At 43.5% G+C, this 25,853-nt stretch overlaps 1 protein-coding gene across 7 annotated transcripts in view; it reads left to right on the plus strand.

Annotated features, from left to right (window-relative positions):
• Nucleotides 1–25,853, plus strand: part of ELMO1 (engulfment and cell motility 1) — a 348,732-nt gene that overhangs the window by 198,847 nt on the left and 124,032 nt on the right. For all 7 annotated transcript variants that reach the window (XM_014942223.1, XM_014942255.1, XM_014942230.1 and 4 more), the window contains one exon: nucleotides 18,316–18,452. In XM_014942223.1, coding sequence (XP_014797709.1) covers nucleotides 18,316–18,452 — 137 coding nt within the window. The remainder of the gene's footprint in view (nucleotides 1–18,315; nucleotides 18,453–25,853) is intronic.

Genomic DNA, 25,853 nt, shown 5'->3' on the forward strand with positions numbered 1-25,853 from the left:
CCAGGAAGACCTTATTCCAGGATATTGGCAGATACTTGTTTTTATAGTATTCCTCACAGGTAAGATGCTACTTTATAGATGTTACTCTAAAAGAGGCAAAGTTTGTGAAAAGTCATCGTTTTTTTTTAGACCAACAGATACAATGAGGGGAAAAGTTTTTATAAAATAATACGACAAGCTTTTAGCATCTTTCTTTTTTTTTTCCTGATTGTTTTGGAAACAGAAAGGAAATGCTCTCAAGTGTGCAGCCTCTTCCTTAACCCCGGGTGTTGGTTGTTAACCCCTGACAAATACCACTTGGTCTAATACAGTTGTCCCACATCCCCTCGTCTTCTTCACCACCATCCCTGGAGGTATTTAAGAAACGTGTAGACATGTTTCTTCAGGGCATGCTCTAGTGCCCAAGATTATTGGTTTGTCGTGGGCTGCTGAGTGGGTGGGTGATGGTTTTTTGGTTTGGTTGTTGTTGTGTGTTTAGGTGGTGGGTGGTGTGGTTTTTTTTGTTTGTTTTTTTTTTGTGGTTGGACTTGATGATCTCTGAGGTCCCTTCCAACCACCACAATTCTGTGATTCTGTTAAGACCTCGGACGGGTCTATTCACGTAGGTTGGAAGATACCACTTTGAGAAGTCAATGAGAAAGGCATACATATACACATTCATTATTTTGTGGCAGAATGGTGAAGCTCAAATCGTTAATGCCTGGCTCATTCTTATAAACAAAGTGTACCAAATTGTGAGTGTACTAATAGAACATTTTCTCCATGACTCATGCAATATGGGGATTAGAACTATTCGTGATCAAAAATGGTCTAGAGGATATTTCAGAACAATGAATAAAATTCCCTTATGATATAAATAGTTTTGGGGTTGGTTTGTTTGTTTTTAATCATAGCTAAGGTACTTCTTGTGGGGATGTGGGTGTGTAATAAAATCACACAGGACGTACATTGGGCTATTCTGCTTAGTTCTGCCACCTTGTAGCTCTTCTGGAAATATTTAGATTAAGCAGGTGTTCTTTTGCGCTCTGTTAAAAACCCAAGTTTCCCGTTTCTGGCTTTGTGAGGCTGCTTTCCATAAGATGAAATTTGGATAACTCCCAGCTCAGGTTGATGAGAGTTTGAGGGCGATTGGAGACGTGTAATGATCCTCAGCAGCAACGTTGTTCGGCGGGTGGAAGGTGAAGTTTTTCAGGCAGTGAACAATACATTCATAGCCCAATTAAAGAGTCTTATTTCTGGTAGATACAGCATGAGAGATGGCAGTGTACATCGTTATATGGTGAATGACTGGGGTTAACATTTCCCTGCATTTATGTAGTTTAGAGACTGACTTTAAAACACACAGCACTGACTTTCAAAATCTGGTATTTAAATGAGAGGTGACTATTAAGGCTTTCTGCAGTGATTTATCGGAGAGGTAATCTCTTTAATAGGAAAATCTCAGTCATCTATTCAGTAATACTGAGTAATCTATTTAATAATAAAAAGCATTGTGCCTCATTTCGAAAGCCTGTTCTTTTTCAGTCGGTGGGAGTTGAAGATGGAGTTGACTTTTGCACCGTCTTGCTGGAGCGATGGAGGGCCTGTTTGTTAGAATAGCTGAGTGTGCCTTCTCCCATCGAGGCTGAATTGAGTTGTGGGTGCCCAGGGCAAAGTTGTTTCAAACAGAATGTAGATTTATAATGAAAAGTTGTATAGATTAGAGCATCTCAATGCTCGCTCTCAGAGGCAGAAAGAAAATATTAACCCTATTGTATATTCAAGGCAACTGAGTTGTGTGGTGTGGTTCTTGTGCAAGCAAAAAGAGCTTGAATCAGTTCAGTCCCAGTTGATGTATCCTGGTCTATAGCTGATGGTTGAGGTGCCATCCCTGGAGGTATTTAAAAGCCAGGTTGACCTAGTGCTTAGAGGCATGGTTTAGTGATGGTTTTGATCAGAGTTAAGTTGATGGGTGGACTCAATGATCTGAAAGGTCCCTTCCAACCTGGACAATTCCATGATTCTCTGATGAGGAAAACTTACTGAACACGATGCTATTTTTGGTCCATCTCCACATTAGTGGCATTGTAGTGAGGGTGTGGGCTTTGTTGGAAAAGGCTAAAGGGCGTTTTAGTGTTCATCTGAAAATCCAGCTACTTTGGCTGAGAGCTCAACAAAGATTTCTAAAAATGGGAAATCTTTATGTATTGGCAGTTCAAAGATGAGCATGTGAGGAAGGTAGCTGAAACTGGGAAAGGGGAAAAAGTAACAACGCGATATTTGTCATAGTTATGAAACTGATGGAAAGAGCATTTTTATGAGTGCAGGGCACATTCCTCAGTTTACTTTCTCATTTTGGGGGTATTTGTAAGTGTAAGCAATTACCGTTCATTAAAGCAGCCGTGTCATAATGACTGTTGAAATATTTTGAATTGTCTCTAAGTTCTCTTACTCTTGCTCTGAGTGTAAAGAATTCCTGTAAAGAATTATGAAGTTTGAAGTAAAAAGGATTTCTGGCGTTGTGCAGAATGAATAACTTCTATTTCTTGAAAGGTAGAACTTTTTTTCTTTTATACCTGTATGATCAGTACATTTTCTTACTGTGCATTCAGTAAATCAACATTAGTCAAATTAAGGCAGAAAAAATTAATGCAGTGGTTCCTTACTAGCCAGTCACTAAAGAGTAGCTATCCTAAGCTTAATGGTGTAAAGGCAGAAAACAGCATTACTGCAGAATTGAAAATGAAGGGTTAGAACTGGATCATTGCAGGTACCCACATAGTATATTCCTGTTCATGGATTTATTGACCTACATCCTTACACTAATTACTGCTCTTTTCGTGCCTGTGAGGGTTGGAAACCTTTTAATTTCCAGCCTAAATGCATTCAGAATGATTTTAAATCTGTTTATCTTCTTGCCAACTTTGTTCTTCATGTAATAGTTTTCCTCTTTCACTTTCTCTCCCCTCCCCCGTGTATTTATGTTATTTCATTTCAGCCTTCATCCTGCGAGATGAAATCAATACAGTCATTTCAGTCCGTGCCAATACTTTTCTCCATTTGCTGACCATTTTAGGAACCCTTCCTTCCTTGCACTTTGCTCTAATTTAAGTCCCTTATCTTGTGTGTGGTGACCAGAACCGCAGATGTTATTCCAGTTTGTGTACTACTGGTGCCTTGTATTGTGGTTTTAACACTTCACTACCTGTACCAGAAAATTCTCACCGATTGTGTTTACTGTTGTTTTTACTGTTTTCTTGTGGTATTTTTACCTTTCCAGAATTACTGTTGCTTTTCTTGGGACTTTTGTCCCAGCGACAGCTCTGTATAAAAGGGGTCTTTTTCTCTGCTGGTTTTTTTTTCTTTTTTATAACTCGTGCGTTTCAGATTAGAGCATAGATCTTTTTTATTACTCAAAATCTTTCATACTATTCAGTGTCATACCGTCCTGAGTTTTCTGAGTCTCAAAGTCCTTCCTTTATGACACTCTGATCTTCCCTTAGGGATGCCATCAGCCATGCCACCAGTGGAGATACTCCTGGATTTTGTGCCAACATCTTTGATGGAAATCCAGAGTCCTAGAGTGACTTTGGAGAAATTCGGGTAGCGCTACTCTCAGCTCGATAGCTCCCCTTTCCTTTTTGTCATTTCCATTCAAGACCAGCATCTCACCCACCTCACCGATTCTTCTACAAAATTCCATTTTCTCCAGATGAATTCCTGATTTTTTTATTTTCTTTTTTTTTGTCTGGCAGACAGTGTTATATCAAAATATTTTTCTTAAAACAAGTCAGTTGCAGGAGAACTCTGCAATCTGTCTGCCGTGCAAATGAAGTCCACCACATATCACCATGAGAAACAATAGTTATTTTGTCATGGAAGATTAGATGAATCAGACTTGATCCCTTCTTGGTAAGCCCGTGCAATATGTATTCCGGTCTCTCTTCACCTCGATATGTTTTTACTTGTTTGCCTTCAAAAACTGTTCTGAGGCTTTGCCTGCTGTTGAGAACAGCCCTGACAATAACCAATTTCACCTTTCCCTCCTCGTTTTTTGAAGTGTAAGCCTTGTGTTTGCTTTTGTGTTCTCCGTACACGACAAATTTATTAAAAACCTGCCTTACTTGAGGAGGCCATGTGTAGGAGAGAGGGGGAGGGCTTCAGGAGATGGAGATGGAAGTGCCCTTTTACGATGAAGGAAGGGGCATAATTTCAAAAAGAGGATGGTTAATATAAAGTGGATTCTTTTGCAGATTTTAGGGAAGTACGTGGTGGCTTTATGTCCTAACCCAGGTCTCTGTGCTGCTGCTCCTGGGAGGTGGCAGAAATCCCTCCTCTGCTTTGGGCCCGTGGGGGAGAGCAGCTTTGGCTGAGCTTGTGCTACCAAAACCCTCTGATAGTTTGAAGTGACTTCTTAAACTGCTGGTTTTACTGTCAAAGAAGTTTTCAGTATGTCTTGCAGGTGTGAGAAGTCGAAAGAGAAGTCTGTAAGCTTTAGCTGCCTGTTAAATCTGCTAAGGAACTGTGAAACCCCGTGCGTTGCGTGAGGAGGTGGTGGCCTGCTCTAAAATAAATTAATAGATAGGTAATAATAAATAGGCTGGAAAGCACTTCTGAGGAGAAGGATCTGGGGGTCCTGGTAGACCCCCAGATCTGGGGGTCATGAGCCAGCACTCATGTGGCTGGCTCATGAGTGCCTTTGTGGCCTTGTGCCCTTGTGGCCAAGAGGCCAATGGGGTCCTGAGCTGCGTAGGGAAGAGTGTGGCCAGGAGGTGGAGGGAGGTCCTTCTCCCCCTCTGCTCTGCACTGGGGAGGCCACAACTGGAATCCTGCCTCCAGTGCTGGGCTCCCCAGTTCAAGAGAGACAGGGAACTGCTGGAGAGAGTCCAGCGTAGGGCAACAAAGATGATGGAGGGATTGGAGCATGTCCCTGATGAGGAAAGGCTGAGAGAGCTGGGGCTCTTGAGCTGGAGAAGAGAAGGCTGAGGGGAGACCTCATTCATGCTTCCAAGGATCTAAAGGGTGGGTGGAAGGAGGATGGAGCCGGACTCTTTTCAGGGGTTCCCAGGGACAGGACGAGGGGCAACGGGCACAAGCTGGACCATGGGAAGTTCCACTCCAATGGGAGGAAGAACTTGTTTGGGGTGAGGGTGGCAGAGCCCTGGAAGTGGAGTCCCCTTCTCTGGAGATCTTCCAGCCCCACCTGGATGCTCCTGAGTGCTGTGCTCTGGGCAGCCCTGCTTTGGCAGGGGAGTTGGGCTGGATGGTCTCTAGAGGTCCCTTCCAACTCTGACAGTTCCGTGACTCTGTAACAGAGGAGAAATAAGTTTTGAATGGGTTCCAGTTTGAGCTCATCTGTTGACTGAGGTGGTTCTGGTTTGGTTTCATTCAGCGCAGGCTACTGTGAGAACAGGAGCAGTGGGTGTCCCACAGGCAGGTCCGTGAGTGCACCTCCAGTGTTGACATCTAGGGTTGCTTTTTTTTTAAAAAAACCAGCCCAAACCCCCAAAACTACAGAGGTTTGAAATGGCTTCAATTGAGATTCTCTCTAATTCTTTGCTGGGGAAAATTTCTTGCTGCTGGAATCTACCGTAAGAAAAGTTTCGGGTACTTTTCTCAAATTTAAGTGGGAAGGAGTTGATGTTTATTTTTCTCATAAAGGCAGTTGTGACTTCTTTTGCCTTAGTGATTTTGAAAGCAACATTTCTAGTCTATCCTATTGGTGGTGGAGAAATTTAGCTATTTCTCCAAAAAAGCATTTGAAATCTCAAGTAGTTTCTTGTTGGTTTGTTCGGAAATGTTATTTCTGTAACTTGTCCCAGCAGACTGGGAAACACTTTCCTTTTCCAGATGTATTACTTCACAATTTCAAAATAGATGCAAATAACCTGTACATGAGTTTATTGTAACAAAAGCCAGGCTGGTACACTTGGTCCTATGCAGTAGCTCTTAAGACGTGACTGAGATGATGCTTTGTTAAAGAAACAGGCAACAATAATGCTGAATTTTGAGAACTGATTTTAAACTGAAATGCAGAAGCAAAGAGTGGTCTTGTCTGAGATGACTTTCATTTTTCCTGTCTGAAAATGCTGTGTGTCTACAATGGGAGTAATAGGAGAGAGTTTCCAAGCAGGTTAGCTTAGCTCCTTTTTCAAATACAGCCATAGGCCAACAGAGAAATTTCAGCTGAGGGGTTTTGCCTGCTTTTTTTTTTTATTATTTTTTTGGTTGGTTGGTTCTGGAAATCATTATTTTCATGCTGATATGTTGCTATTCTGCGATTCTTTGTGCATACAGACGTATTTCTGGAGTGAGTGATAATGCACTTGGGAAAATAAAACCCTCAAGGAAAAATTAAGACGGTTACTCATGGTCAGGGTGGAATAAAGTGATAGAAAAGATAGAACTGTCTTCAGGAACCTCAAGGCACGATGTAAAAATTACTTTATTCAGTTCTCGTAGTCAACAAGGACAGAACAAATAACGGATTTGCAATACAAAAGAGAAAATGTATATCAAATAACAATGACAACAACAAAGCTAGGGACTGGAGAGAAGTGATGGAATGAGCTACAGGGGACTACTGTGTGGTTATTAACACCAGAGACATTGTAATTTAGACCAAATTTCCTCATTGTTCTGATTCTCATAGTTTACAGAGATGTGACCTCAGCAAGTCTTAATGTGTTCTCTGGGCCCTTTTCCTCTCCCAGTCTCCCACGTGTTCATTTATACTCAAGGGCTTTTCACAGTAAGTGTCAGGAGGTGATTCTCTAAACTTCGCTATAATCTAACAGGTTTGGATTGTAATGGTTATAATAAATTATGTCCCTTATTATACAATGCAAACGTGCTAGGATATAGAGCAGGAATTCATTTTAAAATCACAGAATGGTTAGAGTTGCATTCTCTAAAACACTTTGAAGCAAAAGATCATTTTCCCTGACTAAAATACAATGTATTAACATTTTTGGTGGGGTTTTTTTTACAGCGATGTTACTGAAATGCTGGTTCAATGTTTCAGCCTATAAAGAAGAGCAAGAAAATAAAGTAGGGAAATACTACAGCCTACTTAAACATTTCCAAAGTGTAACTTTTGATGACGGTACTTGTACCTGTCTGAAAGGATGCTCTGGCAGCTGCAGTATCAACCAGTTGAGTTTATATCAGTGGGTGAAGTGAAAAAACCTCCACTAAAGCAGGTTATGAGCTGAAATGTGGCGCTCGGAAATGTGTTGTGTAAACAGAATCATAGAATGGTTAGAGTTGGAAGGGACCTTAAAGAAAGATCATCAAGTTGCAACTGTTGTTAAGCCTATGCTCTAATTAGCTTGATTTTTCTGCCCGCCTTTCAAGAGGTTGAGTTTGACATCTGAAGAGTTAACGTTAACTCATTTCACTGAATTTCACTGAATTTTTAGAGTCAGAAGGGACCCTAGATGCTCTTGTGGAGGTTGATTAGAGTTCACAAAGCCATTTGAAGACGCTTGGCACTTGGGCGGCGCGTTACGGTGATGGTCTGGGATAAATGGGCGCTGGGCTTCCGTGTTCCCTGAGCAGCTTGTACCCAACCTCATCGCTGCTTTCCTTTTGGTGGTTTTTTTTGTTTTTTTGTGAGTAGTAATTACTCACTTTGGTCTGTGCTCAAAGAGTATGCTTCAGCAGTTTTATTTTTGTTCTGCCAGTCTGGCTTCGGGGACTCGCGCCCGGGTAGTTAAAAACATAATTTAGAGATTAAGGCAATTTGGACAGGGAGGAAAGCAATTTACGGGGAGTTGTGGTTAGATAACGAAGACGCGGTTTTCCCAGCGAGTTAATGACCTTCACCTTGGCAAGTTCCAATAGTGATGGAGTTCTCAAGGAGAGGGAAGGTTTGTGTTTCCCCACGGGTCACGAGGTGGTCCCTCCCTCACATAGCACCGCTGGTTGCCTGTGGCAGACCCAGAAAGGAATAGTGGGGTGGGCTACAGACATGCTGGGGTGCTACCAGCCTGGGGTGTATGGCGTAGGACTTCACCTGGGTAGACTTGTATCCAGTGGCCAATTTCTTTTTTGCTCACGTTTTACTTTCACGAAGGGGGCCCAAAAAAAAAATGTTGGCATTTTGGTGCATATATGTATAAATGTGCATATTTTAAAGGAGGTACAGAGTTTGTAGGGATGCAGAAGGGGAGGGAGGAAGAGGTGTCACCGCTAAGGCAGGTTGTCCTAAGAGCTGTAGTAGTGGTGGTACCGCAGGTATTTTTTGAAGAAGCCAAGGAGGGCTGGTGGGTGGGCATCTCCTGGTTCTGGAGTTTTGGCACAGTTCAGAACCAGGTCTGACATGAATATTGAGCTGCCATCGCAGCTGGGATGCGTAATACAGTGCATTCCTTCACCTTAACAACAGGCAATTTTTTTTTTTTTTTTTTAAATTGGTTTTATTGTCATCTTCCCATGTCTCATTCTGTTACTTTGGCATTTTGAGTGTGTCTGGGATTGATTGGAAGGAAGTGGTTGAATTCAGTGCTTTTGTTCTGCTGCCTTTTGTGCGCTGGCAGGGGAACTAGCGTAAGTTCAGCTGTCTTACTCGCTTTCTAGAGAGTGGGTCGGTTCTCCTCCCAGCTTTTGCACTTCAGGAGCCAGCCTGACTGCTAATTCAGTGTAATTCAGACTGTAATTCAGTTGTAACCTTTTATTCTAATAGGGGAATCACTTGGTACCAGGAAAAAGATTCCTTTCCTTCCTGGCTTGACTGCTGGTTTGTTGGCTTCTACATCTGCTCATTTGTTTTTCTTCCTCGTTGCTGTTGCTCACTTGTAAGATCAATTAAAAAAAAAAAAAAATTTTTTTTTTTTTTCCAGTAGTTGTCTTACACAATGACCACGTAATTTCTTTGTGCTGTAATTCTAAACATTTGATTTTAATGAGGAGGTCTGTGTGAGGGAAGGGGGATGGGATCTGCTTAGTTTCCAAGGGGGGACATAAAAATCCGTAGACTTTCCAGATTACTCTTTGTGGTATTTTTCCTGCAGGTTTTCATAGGCTCCTTTAAGTTTTGCTTACAGATGGAGCCCTAGCCAGCCTATTTAAACCAGAAGTAATTTTTGGTGACAGCTCCTCTCTCATGAATCAAACCAGCATGGTCTGTATTTCAGATGGTAAGCAGAGTATATTCTTGATGAATTATCTCACAGAAGGCCTTTGGAGAGGCAGGAGCTATAACCTGTAATGTGGTCTATGTGACTTCCTAATGAAGAAAATGGGTAATTAGGGGTAAGAGTGTGCTTTTTAGCAGGAATCCCTTCAGGAGGAGAAGCAATAAGCTGGTGCTGTCTAAAAATAAGTGAGGTGAAGTGAAAAGTCATCGCCATTCATGGCCAACTGCCATGAATGGCAGTTTCTCGGTGAGCTGCTCGTGGGAGGGGACATCAACAAGCAAAGGCAGAGCAAGAGCCTACTTCTTCTGCCCCCAGGAGCTCCTGACTCTGGCCCTCAGGGTTCCAGGTCTGCGGTGCTGCCAGGGTTAATAGAAAATATGGAGGAGTACAGCATTTGGCAATGAACTTTGCCAATGGGTGTTGCAGGGCTCCGGAGAGCAGTTGCACAGCGTAAGCGATGGCCTTTATGCTGCTCTTTGTAAATGCTGAGAAGATCCACCTCCCCCGTCGCTCCTGTCATCCTTCCTGATTTATCTGGAGATACGGTGAAGGCCAGTTTCTCTGAGGGCTTAGGAGAGAAAGGATGCAGCAGGGAAGGGAGGAGGGTAGCAACGTGTCCCAGATGTGATAAGGTGTTTCCCTTGATAGGTCTGAGCTTAGCCGGCCTCATGTCGATGCCACTGACTGTGTCGGTCAGATTTCAAGCAGACAGGCAGTCTGTGGGCTTAGAAATTCTCAGAAATGCTTTTTTTATACGTTTGTTGGGGTTTTTTTTAAGCTTTCGTGTAACTGTCATTGCTTTGTGTGCATTGCAAGGTGTCAGGAACCTGACGAGCAGCAGCGTTGCCTTTTGTAAGAAGGTTTTGTGTAGTATTTTAACTTGCTTCTGTAGATTCTGCTTTATATGTGTAATTCTTTCTTATTCTGTATGTTTACTAGAAGTGACCATAAAGACTTATGGTCTTTAGGAGCCTGGAGCATCTCTCTTATGAGGAAAGGCTGAGGGACTTGGGTCTTTTTAGTCTGGAGAAGAGAAGGCTGAGGGGGGATCTGATCAACACCTCTAAATACTTCAAGGGTGGGTGTCAGGAGGATGGGGCCAGTCTTTTTTCAGTGGTGCCCAGGGACAGGACAAGAGGAAACGGGCAGAAACTTGAACATAAGAAGTTCCATTTCAACATGAGGAGGACCTTCTTTCCCGTGAGAGTGGCAGAGCCCTGGCAGAGGCTGCCCAGAGAGGTGGTGGAGTCTCCTTCTCTGGAGACATTCAAACCCCACCTGGACACATTCCTGTGCAACCTGCTCTGGGTGGACCTGCTTTGGCAGGGGGTTGGAGGAGATGATCTCCAGAGGTCCCTTCCAACCCCATAGCATTCTGTGATTCTGTGACTTTGTAGTCCCTAAGCTAATTTATCATGTTAATCAATTAACTTTCTGATGATCTTAAAGGTTTCTTCCAACCTAAATGAGTCCATGATTCTATGTTGTTGTTCAGGGGTGCTGGAAATGCACCAGAGCATAATTGCAGGTCTGTGATTGCAGATGTGTATTTTTTTGCACAGAAGACTTTCCTTTTGGATCTGGCAAATACAAGCCCTTGTTTTTAATACCATTTCCACTCTCAAGTTTTCTCCTCGAAGTGTGACAAATTCCAGTGAAGTGCTCCCTCACCTCTGAAAATGATACTACAATTTCTCCGTTGGGTTTTAAAATTGCGGTTTCTTGCTGTTATTGATCACTGCTTTTTTTTTTTTTTTTTTTTTTTTGTGGGGGCAGTGGAGGAGGGAAGAGGGAGGCAGAATGCTTTCCTGTTTGCCCAAGAGTGTGTGGTGACGTGGTACAGAGGGAATTCAGAGTTATTAATACTGGGCACCTGTTTTATCCCAAATAAAACCAGCCTTTTGAAGGAGAAGGGGAACCCTTATCAGCACGATGCTGACTCTTTATATGTTATCTTCCTCGTTTCCTTGTTGTGTATAAGAGCCTTTTTAGTAGCTCTCCCCTCTGCACTTTGGGTTTCTGTTTGTCTTTCCAAACCAGAACGTTCAGTCTTCAGGTCCATTCTAAGCAGCAGAGGTGGAGCGAAGTCTCCTTGCCTACTGAGAGTTGCAAAAGGAGTTATTTTTACAAAGTCAGCCTGCTTACCTGGACAAAACTGGCTTTCTTTCAGTTCCCCATCAGCTCTGGACGTGGCAGGGTGAATCTGCTTGGATACTGTCCTTCAGTGGCCTCCTTATGGACATAGCACAGATGCCACCTCTGGATGTGGTGGATCTGTTGGGAGTGATGAGTGGGGGGCTTTATTGACTTGTGCTGCAATAATCTGGGTTCTTCTTCCACCACTTTTATTTAGGAGATGGATTTTTACATAGTGGCTCTTTTACCTAATGATGTCTTGGGGAGGGGAGGTGTCTTTCTGGCACAGCAGCAGTTGCCTTGAAAGCAAATCTGGGCAAGTTAGTGAAGAACTTGGGGCTGCATGTGCCATAAACATCCTAGTCCTGCCTGTCTCGTCAGGCTTGAGGCTTCATGGAATCCTTGTTTTTCATTGCATAGTGAAATTCATTCTCAGCCTGGAAAGAGGAACGCTTACAGACTGTAGGAAGCCTTTAATATGTACTTTTCTTCCAGTTTCCCTAATGAGAAGTCTCATCGCTTCAGAGAAATGCTATTCCCTTGTGTCTCTATGAGGGGTTTGAGTTGGTAGTTTTTCTGCATGTTTAGTAATTTCAGATCATTTCTATTCCAAATAATATGTGATCAGGTAAGGTAAGTTGTTAGAAGTCTGGGGTGGCATTTTCTGTGACGCACACACGTGCCCACACCCCTGGGGAAACCAGGGCACATCTTAAGGGGTTCAGTGGTGCAGGGGGCTTCCTCGCCCCCTCTTCCTTTCAGAGCAGGCGAAACAAAACCCTAATGTAATTCCTCTAGACTTGGAATTTAACCAATGCAGCTTAGCATTTTGCATTATTTTGCTGCGTCTTGAAGCTGAGCTGCTCGCCTCTTGCTCTCTCAATCCAAGTGAAAAGTTATGAGTGGCTTTTGTTCTTACACCAGTTGGGTCTTCTACCCAGCACTGTTCTCTGGGAAAGAAAATTGGCAGAAAATTGAAATTACTCCTTCATTACATTGCTAGTGACCTTCCTTGCCTTAAATTACACTGTTTTCTCTGGTGTGTGCCAGAAAGGTAACCAAAGGTTTTATCTCAAACTATTGCTACAGGGCTCGGTGGGGTAGATAACTCGGCAATTGCTGTATTTCTGCAGTATTAGGTGTGCTTTTTTTTACGTGCTCTGCGTGTTACTGAGAGAATTTTTGATTGCGTATATAAAAATGATCATGGCAGCAGTTATTTTTACTGTATCGCATCTTCAGGGAGAAGCAGAAATTACAGTACTACTTCTCCTGAGGGCGAGTGAGAATTAGCTGCTCTTTGGTTGGCGAATAATAATCCCAGAGGGGGGCTGTGCCAAGTGGAGAGGATATTTCCAAGGTCCGTATTGCAGCCTTCGCTTGTGGATCTTGCTGCACTTCACCAAGTGCAATGGATCTTTCCACCCGCCTCCTCTCTGATGAAATATTGTCATCTCCCTTCTGCAGAACGGGGGAGAGCAGCAGAGGGGATAAAGGGCTGGCGCAGAATTAAGCAGCAGCTCAGTCATAGAGAACACCCATCTCTCTGGAGGTTGGACTTCATGGAGCCCAGGTACCTTTTGGACATGGAGATGTTTTCGAACCCCTCTCTCCCCAGGACTTTGCAAACCTAGTGATGCTCCACATCACTACTTCTGTCATCCTAAAATCGTGCTGATGCCATTTCAGGATGCTTTTCTTGATGGGTGTCGTGGTGCACAGGATCCATTGATGCCACCCTCAGCAGAGAGGCTTACTCCTCACCATGGGTGTCTGTCTGTCCCTTTATGTGTGACAGCATTAACGTCAGGTGTCCCTACTTATATGGCTTACTGAATAATTTGATTGATTTAAGCTGTCTGCCCACTCTTGAAATATTTGAGAATACACAGCCACGTTGCCACTTTTATTTATTATCTGCTTAATCAAATCTGGTTGTATTTTGTAGGTCGGCTGTACAGGGCTGACATCCATCAACAAGGTGCATCGTTTGTCATTAGCAAATTGTCTTTGATACGCATTCCCAATGTAATGGGGCCAGGCCTTAAATTTGCTGAAAGAAAAACGATTGTTTAAATCTCCTCAACTTGTCTCCGTTATAGCATCATAAATGGATTTTGAAAATAATGGGTTGGGCAGTTCCAAATTTCAAACATTCCTCTTTGTGGTAGATACGGCTGTTTATTTTTTTGCTTTCACACCAGTGAAAAGCAAAATACTTCTTTTTTTTTTTTTTTTTTTTTTCCATACCTTTTCCTTTATTTTGAGCAGTTTAACTTGGACTTTTACCAGTCTAATTATACCATAGATGACCAGGAAGAAGGTTACAACAGTTATGGCTCTAATGAAAACCTCTATGGAAGCAAAAAGTAAGTATGCTTTAAAAAAAAGTTATTTTTTTTTTTTTTTTTTTTTTTGCTTCCATACCTTTTCCATTTCTGGAATTCAAGAACTTCACAGCAGAGGTCAGACTGACCGTATGCCATTTCAAAGACGTGATGGGGGCTGAGTATCTAGTATCAACGCAGCAGTTTGACAGAGTCAGGAAGAAAAAGCCCAGGTTTCATAAGATCAAGGGCAATTCCTTGTCTAGAGAAGTGTATTTCTGTGTCCCTGTCTGCTGTTGTAGCTTTTTGGGAAAAGAGGGGTTATCTCGATGTGACTTTCAAGTATTGCACAAAAGAAATTCTAAGGTAAAAACAAGTACTCTTTTTTTTTTCTTCTTCCCTTTCCAAGTAGAATACATTTATAGATATCTATGCATAGCCTACTTCTTAAGGTGGGGAAAAGATGTAACCAGCCCTTCCAGCTATCAACCAGCATCTGTTGAACTGGTGGCCTTTTGTTCCTACTGGTTTGATCACAGTGAGGTGACACACCAGCCTGGTGTCTGCTCCTGGTGCTCTTGTCCTTTCCTGGAGCCTGAAATCTGTCTGGATTTGGTTCACCACAGCAACTTTGAAATTTAAATCTCTGCTGTACTTCAAGTCAAACATCATCACGTAATCGGTGCCCTTCCAAGACAGGCTTATGCAAATATGCAAATACCGACCTGTTCTCAAGACAGCGAGGAGAAACTTGGCCCTGGTGGTGTTGTTTCTCATGGGAAAGGGCATTGAGAGATGGAGTCAAAAAATGAAGGTGTAACTCTTTCGTTCTCCCTCAATTTGTTTCCTCTTCCCTGTTGTTTTCTACCAATCCACAAAGGAACACCATGACATATCAAATGTGTTTACTGCTCCAACAGGCTGGGATGCTTTAATGCCTTTGTTGTGATTTAGGAAATGAACTGACAGACAAAATTGTGTTGGGGAGACACTAAAAATACACACTGAAGAAATCACATAAACTTCCAGGTAGAAATTAGCTCTTTTTTTTTTTTTTTTTTTTTTTTTTTTTGCCAGTGCAATTTAGGATGAGAAACAAACTAAGCTTCTTCCTCAAAGTCACATCCATAGATCAGATAGGAGCTTGAAGGACCGCTTGAATCCTGAGAGGTGGCACGTTGATCTACAGCTCTGAGAACTGTGCCCAGAAAGGAAAATCGACAAGATCTTCACCTGATTTATGTAGGCCAGACATCTGTGATGTGCCTTTCAAAGGTGGTCTCACAGAGGCGTAATTAAAACTTGATGATGCTCTTAAATAATCATGATGATTTGTGTCCCCGCGTTGCATCCGCGTGTGTTTTGTGTGGTCATAAACGTGGTCAGTCCCTGCAGGGGAAAACACAGGTTAGAGAGTTCCAGGCTTAAGGGCAGGAATTTAGTGCACAGCTCGCGTGTAGAAAGTCTCCAAATTATTCTAATGCTGGACTTTTCTTTCAGTTTACAACTCGTCAAGCTAGTGAAAAAATAAATCCGAGATGTTTTTAATTAATAAAACTCAGCAGCTTCTAAATTTGCCCGCTCTGCAGAGTCACGGGCAGTGCTTTGATGTTGGAGATGCTGACTTGGGGCTGGAGAGATTGGGGTTAAAACTCAGTCTTACTCTGGTCTGGAAACCACTAGTAACACGGTGTTGCCTTTTCCTTCATCCTCATCTTACCTGTCAGAAGGAGACAGAATATATTGGGACGAGGGTTTGTCTTTCATGAGCTGTTTAAACCCTCTGAGCAAAACATCAATGTGACCTGAGCTGCAGGCTATAGGTGTGCTATAATGTAAACACTGCTGATATGCTTATGACTTTTTTTTTCCATTAAATTATATTATTTTGGATAAAAAATTCAAGACATACAAAAAGCTTTCTTTGAAGTTGAGTATGGATTTTTTTTTTTTTTTTCTCTACTGTCGGGATGCTGGTGGGAATTTTGAGGAAGCTGTTTGTCATTGAATTTTTCTTAGGATTCCTTCTGTGCTTTAAGACATTGATCCTGCTTTCTAACAGGCCTAACTTTCTCCATTTATATCAATAACAGTGATTTTTACTCTTTTGTTTTCAGACAGAAAAGGCATAAAACACAATATGTTGCCTACTGAAAATTAAAAAAAAAAAAAAAGGAGAGGGGGGAGGTGGCACCTCTGATTCTGCATGCAGAACAGTCAACGTAGTAGCTACAGTTTGGGGCTGATTATCATAAGGAGCGTGAGTTAGAACCGATGGATCAAGATTCTGAGAATCCCCAGGCTTTCCATTAATTTTGATTTATTGATTTTTATGAGCGAGAGCAGTCATAAGCTCAGGCTCTGAGGAGGATCAGAAAGGCCAGTGCGTGTGGAGGGTTATTGCCTTGTTTCGTGCTGTGATTTATCCAGCGAAGGTACTGGCCGTGTTCTTCTGCTGGGTCTTGCTTTATTTCTTCTCATCATTATATTATTTCATGACCTAAAGACAAGGGCCCTCTGAGAACCTGTTCTGTTGTGTCTCTGACATTATTTCAGACTGAAGGTCCCGTTATTGGAAGTGCTGAGCTTTTGCAGCTCCGGTGGAAGGAGTGGAAGTTGAAGGTGCTCTGAAAATCATGCCTGAGGCATTTTATTCTTTTAAAGGAATTGAGTCGTGCCTCATAAATATAGGTCTCTGCTTTGACTAATTCCCCCTTGACTACACACCCTTTGAAGTAAATGGTGTTTATTTGATTAGAATGAAACCTGTGCTCCAAAATTAACTCTCATCCTCGCTGCGTAGCTGAGGAATTGATTAGATCTTAGTAAATCTGATGTTAAAATTAAGCTGCAAATTTACAATTAAGCTTCGGAGTTTTGCTTTATAATTGGCAGAAAAGATCAGAAACCCTTTTTCTTTCAGGGTTCAGGTGATTCTAAGCACAACTCGTGTTCCTATGGCAGAGCTCCTCATGTGGCAGAGGTAACTAAACACACTGAAAGGGCAGTTTTGGGGCTAGAAGAGGTACCAGGACCAAGGATTTGCAGCAGATGCGGGGAATCAGCCTTCTCGAGCCGTTCACATTCTCCTGCAGAGTCTTAATTCTAATTTCTCTAGTTCCACTGAGAGAAAGAAGCTGTCAGGCAGCAATCCAGCCCCAAGCAAAGGGTGGTTTATCCCAATGCTCGACCATTCCGCTGTTCTTGCAGAAGAGGAAGTCTCCTAAGAGACTAGACTTAATCTAGAGAAGACTGAGGGGGGACCTGGCCAACGTCTATAAATACTTAAAGGGAGGGTGTCAAGAGGATGGGGCCAGTCTTTTTTCAGGTACAGGACAAGAGGAGATGGGCACAAAGTTGAATATAAGAAGTTCCATCTCAACATGAGGAGGAACTTCTTCACTTTGAGGGTGGCAGAGCCCTGGAAGAGGCTGCCACAGAGAGGTGGTGGAGCCTCCTTCTCTGGAGACATTCCAAACCCACATGGACACGTTCCTGTGGGACCTGCTCTGGGTGGACCTGCTCTGGCAGGGGGTTTGGAGGAGATGATCTCCAGAGGTCCCTTCCAACCCCATAGCCTTCTGTGGTTCTGTGAAGCTTGCATAAGCAGTGGCTGTTTGATCCTGATCAAAGGGAAGACGCTGCTCTATAGGTGTTTGTGTGACTGCTGGAAAAGTCCAAAAGACCACTTGTGCAGAGGTGAAAGCTAAAGCTGAGAGATTTGGGGACTGGGTATATGAAGAAAGGCTTAGTCGACTTTTTTTCGTAAGTTTTTTAAGAACATAAACACACAACCTACTGAGGTGGCCCTGCAAGTCATGGCAGGGATTAAGGATCCTTTTCAGTCCTTGGCTAAAGGTCCTTCTGTTCCCAGTTTACTCAGACATGCCCGGAGGTCAGCCTTGCTTCGGCCCCTTAGTTTTTGAAAATCCATTCTTCGCTCAAGGAGATTCACAGCAGTCTTGCCAAACTGTACTTTTCCTTTTTGAGAACATCATTATAGTGTTATTTTTTCCTTCCTTAAAGCTGGTATTTGATTAAAAAAAAAAAAAAAAAAAAGAAGTTTGGGTTTGGTTTGGTTTTCTTTTCGCTGTCTCAGATACGGGATAGACGACAGAAGATCCATTTTTCTTATTTCCAGTTATTTTCAAAGAAGAAATGTCATCAGTTTCCATTCTCGTCCATGGGTCTGTCTAGATTTCTCTGGTTCCTTCTGGGGTATATCCATGTACAATATGGTAGATCATCTGCTGTGTCAGCAGAGCTTCACGTCGCCGTGTGTGTGTTGATCTAACACGGTTTCGTGACTGCTGGGGTTGGGTGTTTGGTTCTCAGCAGGCAAGGTGGTATGTGCTGTTACCTGTGGGGAAGGCTGTTGTTTGGATGAGGAGGCTCGTGCTTCTTCCCTGTGTCTTTCTGTCCCCAACAACAAAATTTGGCACAAACAAAACATCCATGGAGAGAATATTGAGGCAAACAGGTAGCTGCTTCCTCCTCTTCTTGCTTCTCATCTCCTGCAGACAGGCTCTATACTGTGTTTCATGGTCTTTAGGACTGTAGACCAAGGCTGGCTTTTTTGGGATAATGTTTTGACATCCTTTGCTACTAGAAATGGGATTCCTCTCAGTTACAGCGTGTTCTCAGTTTTGTGGCTGGTTGTATTGTACGCTTAGTTTTTGAAGCTTCTGCCTGTACATGTTTTATTCCACCCTTCCTTGTTTTTCTGTTTTTAGCCAGTGAGACCTGCAACGACTTCCATCCCATGTTCTTCATCCACGACAGATCGTTTGAGGAGTTCTTCTGTATCTGCATTCAGCTCTTGAACAAGACGTGGAAGGAAATGAGGGCAACTTCAGAGGACTTTAACAAGGCAAGAAAAAGGATGGGGTGGGGATAACCGGGCAGGATGGTGAAACATGGCCATGTTTTCTTTCCTAGAGGCACAGGGTTTTACTAATCCCCCTTCTGCTGGATGCTGGGGAGTTTTCATCTGTTCCAATTCTTTGCACATCAGAGAACCAGCATTTAGAAAGCCGGGGTAGGGGATGGGAGGTGCAAGGGAGGTTCATGCACCTTTTTCAGTCATGTTGCACTGCAGACTGGGAAACTAAAAACCTGGCTTGAAGGGAAATTTTGCTTTCTTATGTTACCAATGTTATGCTGAAGTGCTATGGCCTCCAAGGTTGTAAATAATGCAGAAAGAGTGCTGCAGTGATAATTCTGTGCATCCCTTTCATTTCATATGAGCACTAAAGTGATAAAATATTCAGGAGTGGACACAATCTTGACCAAGTGCTGTGCAGTTTAGCCCAATAAAGCAAAAAAAACCAACCCAACCGAACAAAAAACCCACAAAATCCAGCCCTCAGTATTGCACCCTTTTGTGGTAAGACAGACTTGGGAAAGTTTCAGCCAATCTCCTCATTTACCAGCAAAGCTGTGGAGCACAGGGCTAGCTGTCTTAGTGGTCCCTAGACATCCTATTTTAACTGTCTGATTTACCATGAGGCTGAAGGATACCTTTGGCATTATGTAAGAATGACAAACTCGTGCTTTGGTGGCCAGCTGGCATCCTGATCTTTGTTGGGCTCCTTTAACTGGATCTTGAACCTCTCCCTGAGACTAGATGTTGGCTACAATGCTGTTGCTTGAGAATGACAAGTGAGAATGCTGCACTCCATCAGCACGTGCCACAGAAGTGCTCTAAAGTCACCAGACTCAAATGTTATGTGAGACCCAGTAAGAATCACAGAATGCTATGGGGTTGGAAGGGACCTTTGGAGATCACCTAGTCCAACCCCCCTGCCACCAAGAGCAGGTTGGACAGGAACACAGGCAGGGTTGGAATGTCTCCAGAGAAGGAGACTCCACCACCTCTCTGGGCAGCCTCTTCCAGGGCTCCATCACCCTCCAAGTAAAGAAGTTTTTCTTCATGTTGAGGTGGGATTTCCTGTGTTCCGGTTTGTGCCCATTCCCTCTTGTCCTGTCACCAGGAGTCTGGCCCATCCTCTTGCCACCCGCGCTTTAGATATTGGTAAGCCTTGATGAGATCCCCTCTCAGCATTCTCTTCTCCAGGCTACACACACGCAGGTCTCTCAGCCTTTCCTCATCAGAGAGATGCTCCAGTCCCAAGAATGGTCATGCCTGACCTCTAAGTCCTAAATGTCCATTCTAAATGTCCCTTTTCCACTGCAGAGTGAAGGTGAATCCTTAGGACGGAGTGTGGAATAACTTTTGTTGAGTTCTAGGTGAGATAGTTGGCAGCAATACCAGAGCCTTGGCAAAAGAGAGAAGGGAAGTCCAAGATGTGTGCCATTGTAGCTGGACGACCTAGAAGCTTGTTCTTGCATGGAATTTCTGAGATGCTCCTCTTACCTAATGGTCCAGGAGCGCAGAAGGAGCCAATAGCAAAATAATTTACTGAAGGGTACAGAAACCTGAAGTCAAGGGATTCAAGGGGGGCAACAACTTTTTTAAGACTACTTCATAGTAAGTGGTTGTTTTAAAAAAATATATTAACAGCTACCGGGGTTTGTGTCTGGTGGTGGCTCTACGGTGCATGAGGGATGAGCCCAGGATCCCTGCCTGCCAAAATCACTCTTGATTTTGTAAAGGGGAAGGAATACTAGGCCCTCGCGACTTTAATTTCTAACAGTTTGGTAGTTTCTGCTCATCTAAATCCTTTCTTTTAGTCGTAAGGAGATTTCATGTGGTGGTGATGTGCATTACTCAGCTGATAAATGTCTGAAGGGAATCTGTGAGCGAAGCCAACGGTTGTCGCATGGGCTGGTGAAGCACTTCTGGATTTGTGGGGGATGCTAACGTTCCATCGTGGTACCCAAGGTTTAGCCATCTGGTTTGTGGGTGACAGCTGCCACTGCTGATGATGGCGCTGGTGGCTTCACCAAACTAAACAACACCATTTTTAATCCCTACCTCGCAAGAGGCTTTGGGGATAACGGCATGTTAGTGTTCTTTTTGCGTCCTTCCTCCGTGCTCAGGGCACCTGTTTCTATGCAGTTACTTTCCAAAACTTGGCAGGGGAAAGCCCTGTGGACCCAGGGAGCTTTCACCCCCTACTTTCAGGAGTGAATGTGGAGCAAGCGGTGCCTCACAAGATGCCTTGGCTTAGTTACTGCTGAAAAATTCTCTTTTGTCCTCTCTTTGTGTTCCTAATTTTCAGTTTCGATGCCTTGATTGTCATGGTAATGTGTAAAACACCACTTCGCTATGGTTTGCTACCCACCTGGCCCATGTGGGATCATTTGTTTTCTTCCTCCTTCCCTTCCTCCCCCAAAATCTCCAAACCAAAATTGGATGCTCTCAGCATATTGGATGGTAAGTCTGGAGACCTGGAGGTTCTGTTAAAGAGCTAATCCATTTGCTTTGATCTTTAATCGTAATTGAAGAAAAGGAGCTTTTTCTTTAGTTTTGAACTTCTGATCCATCGCGATAGCTCATGCGTTGAGGGCCTGTAGGAGGTCTGTGGGCACATACATACAGAGATTTATTTCCTCTTCTCTTACATACAGAGATTTCTTTCCTCTTCTCTTACACTGGAGGGTGATTGGCGCTGAAAGAAGTGATTGGATCCTTCCCCTCAGGTTTCAGTGCCCATTCTCAAGGGGTTTTTAAGCATCAGATTAAAACTTGCCTTTGGTGACAAAATGGCCTACTGCACTACTGTGGCTCCTCGGTCCGTGCTGGGCAGATTTTATATAGGTCTGTTAATTTTTAAAGCTTCAAAAATATATATATATCTAATTAAACCAGCACTTTGCTCGTAGTTGGAAGGGTTTTATGGTGTTGTAGTGAAACATTTATGAGCTCGTGCTTTGTCTCTCTGATTCTCGTGCATTAAAACAGACACCTTTTGTCAACTTTTGCATTGGAAAAAGTCCTTGGATCCCTACGGTCGTAGTATGATACTGTCAGACCTAAAATGTTTTTTACATTCTCTCACTATGCTGGTAGGTATCCGAATAGAATAAATCAGTCAGACAGCTAAGCTTATGTTATGCCTTTATAACACTTTAAGATATACATAATTCATGTCTGGTGAGTTTTCTAGAGAAATTAAGATGCAGTTGGATAGACAGACATGCAAGTGGCAGCAATTCCATTTGAAACCTTTTTGTTTTGCTTTGAGCCTACAGTTGATCAAAGGACTTTTTACAGGCTCTGTCCTCCACAGTCATTTTGTGAGCAGGCAGCATGGTTTACGACTTCGAAAATATAATCTTGTCTCCAAGCTTTACATAACTCTACATGTTTTATTGCGGCAGAAGAAAGCATTGCCTATTGATCTGGGGAGTTGGTGCTCGCTGTAAAGAAGGCTGGTCTGAGTTATCTCCAGCATCTAGACACCTTCATCACCAGCCTGCCCATGGAAGAGGTGCCCAGCACTCAGTTTTTCCCCCACGCAGGAACCACCCACACTCTGCTCAGGGGAGCCAGGCCCTGCTGCTGCCACACAGACTAAGATGACTTAAATTGGTTGGGGTTTTTTTGTTGTTTATTTTTACCGTGATAGTCGGTGGAATTCAAGGTGATTGCCCCACTGTAAAATGCCTTCCGTGGGGCCAGATGAAAGCATGGAATATTTTTCATTGATCTTCATTAGTGGTACTTAAGCAAACGCGCCCGTGTTGCCCTAATGAGGATTTACATTGAGATCACTGTCTTGTTAGTGACCTTCTTTTAAAATAAACATATTATTTCTCATGAGACAAGGAGACCACGGACAGGGCGTTATGTAGAGAACAAGTTTATCCCCTTGCCTCTGCTCTTACCAGAGATTTCAGTCTGCTACTTTTTGTAGGTTTGAAGTTGCCATGCTGTAGGAAAAAGGGTGAGCAAATGGATTATTTTAATTGCAGGGCCAGCCATACCTTGTTTTATTAAAACAGAATAATATGAACAATTTGCTAAGCCTGCGCCTAGTGTAGTGCCATCTTAAAAAAAAAAGAAAGAATAAAAATTACTGCTTTCAGTCCCAGTGTGGAAGGAAAAAGATGAAATTATTTGATTTGCCTGCCAAGGTTTGGAAGCTGCTTTGTAGAGAACGGGTGAAATGGTAGCTGCTTTTAGGTTTTCAGATGGCCAAAAATGACTGGTCGTAACAAGACACAGATTAATATTTCAACATGGCTAAAGTGAAGTAGGGGATGCCAAAACTGAAAAACTTTGGAAGTCCTTGTGGTGTGTAGGGCTTGAAATCAAAGTCTGCTGCATGGATTGAAACTACAGGTTTAAGGAATAGGAAAGTGGGATGAGGTTTGGCTAATGATGCTACAGATGCACTTTTCTCATCACTCAGAGCACTAGTTAATTTATTTTGCCCGCTGGCTGTGTGTTTGACATCATCGTACTATAAAACACCAGCTTTTTGAATGGTCTGCGACAAAATGATGGTTTTAATTAGAAAAATTAAGAAAAATTCGAAAAATTCTCAGAAAATCCAAAAAAAACCTCCATTTGAGGATTATTGGCAAAGCTAGCATTGATTGCTGTAATCAGGAGAGGAGACCTTGTTCACGGTGACAGGAGATGCAAACAATGATGTGAGTCCTGCAATTAACTACCAAAGCAAACACTGAAGCGGTTGATAACAGCAAAAGATGTTTTATTGCTTGTGCTCAGACCCTGTGAAGGTTTTTTCCTTGCTCTGTGACAAATTAACGGAGAAGGTAACGGAGCGTAACATAAAAATGAGAAATGCTGTTTCCTTGCTGGCTGACAGTTTGGAAATGCGATGCCACCAGGTTTCAGAGCTTCTCTGGTGTTGTCACGCTGTGGGGTGAATAATGGTGTAAGGCTGGCTTCAGAATGGGCAGGATTTTAAGGAACATGCTTATGGGAGCGGTGTTTTGTGTAGAAACACGTGTTGTGGGCCAGCACCACCGTCAGACAACGCCAGTCACCCATAAGGAAGGAAAGGGAGCGTTTGGGAAGGGTCAGGGCAGCAATGTGAGGTGGCCACAGCAGAGGAGCTGTCACCGGGTCCTCTGCAAATCAGAGAGACCCGAGCAGCAGACTGTGGGCAGGTCCTGGCCAAAATGCCCCTGTGGCTTTAATCTTCTTGTCCCAGTTTTAGGTGTGAGGTCTTGCCATGGCAGCTCCATAGAATCACAGAATGGTTAGAGTTGGAAGGGACCTTAAAGATCATCCAGTTCCCACCCCCTGCCCTGGGCAGGGACACCTCCCACCAGACCAGGTTGCTCCAAGCCCCATCCAGCCTGGCCTTGAACCCCTCCAGGGATGGGGCAGCCACAGCTTCTCTGGGCAACCTCTTCCAGTGTCTCACCACCCTCACAGCAAAGAATTTCTTTCTGGTATCTCATCTAAATCTCCCCTCTTCCAATTTAAAACCCTTACCCCTTGTCCTGTCACTGCACTTCCTGACCAAGAGTCCCTCCCCATCTCTCCTGTAGCCCCTTCAGGTACTGGAAGGCCAATATAAGGTCTCCCCAGAGCCTTCTCTTTTCCAGGCTGAACAACCCCAACTCTCTCAGCTTGTCCTCACAGCAGAGGTGCTCCAGCCCTCTGAGCATCTTCCTGGGCCTCTTGCTGGACCAGTTTCAACAGGTCCATGTCCTTCCTGTGCTGAGGACTCCAGAGCTGGACACAGTGCTCCAGGTGGGGTCTCACCAGAGCAGAGGGGCAGGATCACCTCCCTGGACCTGCTGCTCACACTTCTCTTGATGCAGCCCAGGATGGGGTTGGCTTTCTGGGCTGCTGGCTCATGTTGAGCTTCTCATCTATGCCTGACCTGGAAGCAGCAGGGCTGTGCCACACATCTGGAGGAGGAACAGATCTCCTTCCACACTCAAGTAATCCCCTCTAGTGGCACTAACAGTTTTTTTTGCACTCTTCTGCTCTTTTCAGAGTTGGCTGAGGTTTCATAATCCCATTTTACAGGAAGGAGGTAAAGTCACCCAGAGCTCAAACAAAAAGTAGAACCAGGATGTGCCTGGACACGTTCCTGTGCAACCTGCTTTGTGTAGACCTGCTTTGGCAGGGAGTTGGACTAGATGATCTCCAGAGGTCCCTTCCAGCCCAATAGCATTCTGTGATGTCTGGCCATTTGCTCCAGCCTCCTCCTTTCCCCCGTCACAGCTCCAGGCTGCAGCAGCAGCAGCTCCAGCCCCAAAGGCCCTACTTTCCTCTGTGTCCCTGCCCCTCTTTCCCACTCTCTTGAAGGGATGCTTAGAGGGGGATGTCCAATGAAAATGAAAGAACCATAACCTCATATGAGGAAAAATTCATTCACATTAACTTGAAAGTAAAATCCTTTGTTCAGTCTGTAAGTCCCTTGTTTTTCCTTTCGATGATGAAAAGGGAAAGGGCTGATAAATAGCTCTTTACCGATGCTCTCCAAAGCATTTATTGTTTTTCTTATGGGTGTTTTTTCACCAGTCTGAAGCAGATTAATTTTAACTTCTTTGAAGAGAAGCTTTGGAAGGCCGTTCTGTTTGCATTTTACCTCTGGGAAACACCAGGCTAGTGGAATGATTGCAGCTCTCTGTTAGCTTTATTGCACCTTCCCTTGGAAATGTTTTGTTTATATCAATCAAGGATACTGCAAATAAATTATTCTCACATGGAGTGAATTCAGTATTCCCCAGGCTTAGGCAGATTAGCACAAATTAAGTTCCACATTTTCACACCTGAGGCCGTTAGCACTTTATTAACTTTTATTGGAAACGGATAATTGCTATAAATATATTGTATCATTAATTGTGTAATGCGTGAATTTATGAAAAAAATGCAGAGCAGTTAACATTTTGCAACGCTGCTGCATAGCTTAAACGGAAAATGTGTCTTTTTTTTTTTTTTTTTTTCCTAATGGAAGAAAAAAAATCACCCTCCAAATACAATGGGAATCTCCTGGAGGAGCGTAACAGGGCGCAGGAAGGTTGTCGGGTCTATTCCATCACTTCCTTAAGAAAGGTCTGGTTTAAGCAGAGCAATTTAAGGCGAGGTACCAAGAGCACCATTGAAGGAAGACCTTTCCCTAGGGCTGGGTCAGTGTTCCTGCTGTCCTTTCTGCAGCCTGGATGTTACAAGGCTGCCTGGATCCATCAGCTGCTCATTTGGGAATGGCTTTGTTTAGTTTTCCCCATCTCTGAGCATTTATCTACACCTGTCACATCTCCAAACGTGTCCTGCTGCGTTTGTCAAAGCCAGTTTGTTGCTCCTCCAAGGCTTCAGGCATCAGCAACCCAAGAAAAGGGCTATTTAAGACTCTGAAGACGGGGGTCTTCTACT

The sequence above is a fragment of the Calidris pugnax genome, unplaced genomic scaffold (assembly GCF_001431845.1).
Source record: "Calidris pugnax isolate Ruff unplaced genomic scaffold, ASM143184v1 scaffold23, whole genome shotgun sequence".
In the NCBI taxonomy this organism is placed as follows: Eukaryota; Metazoa; Chordata; class Aves; order Charadriiformes; family Scolopacidae; genus Calidris; species Calidris pugnax.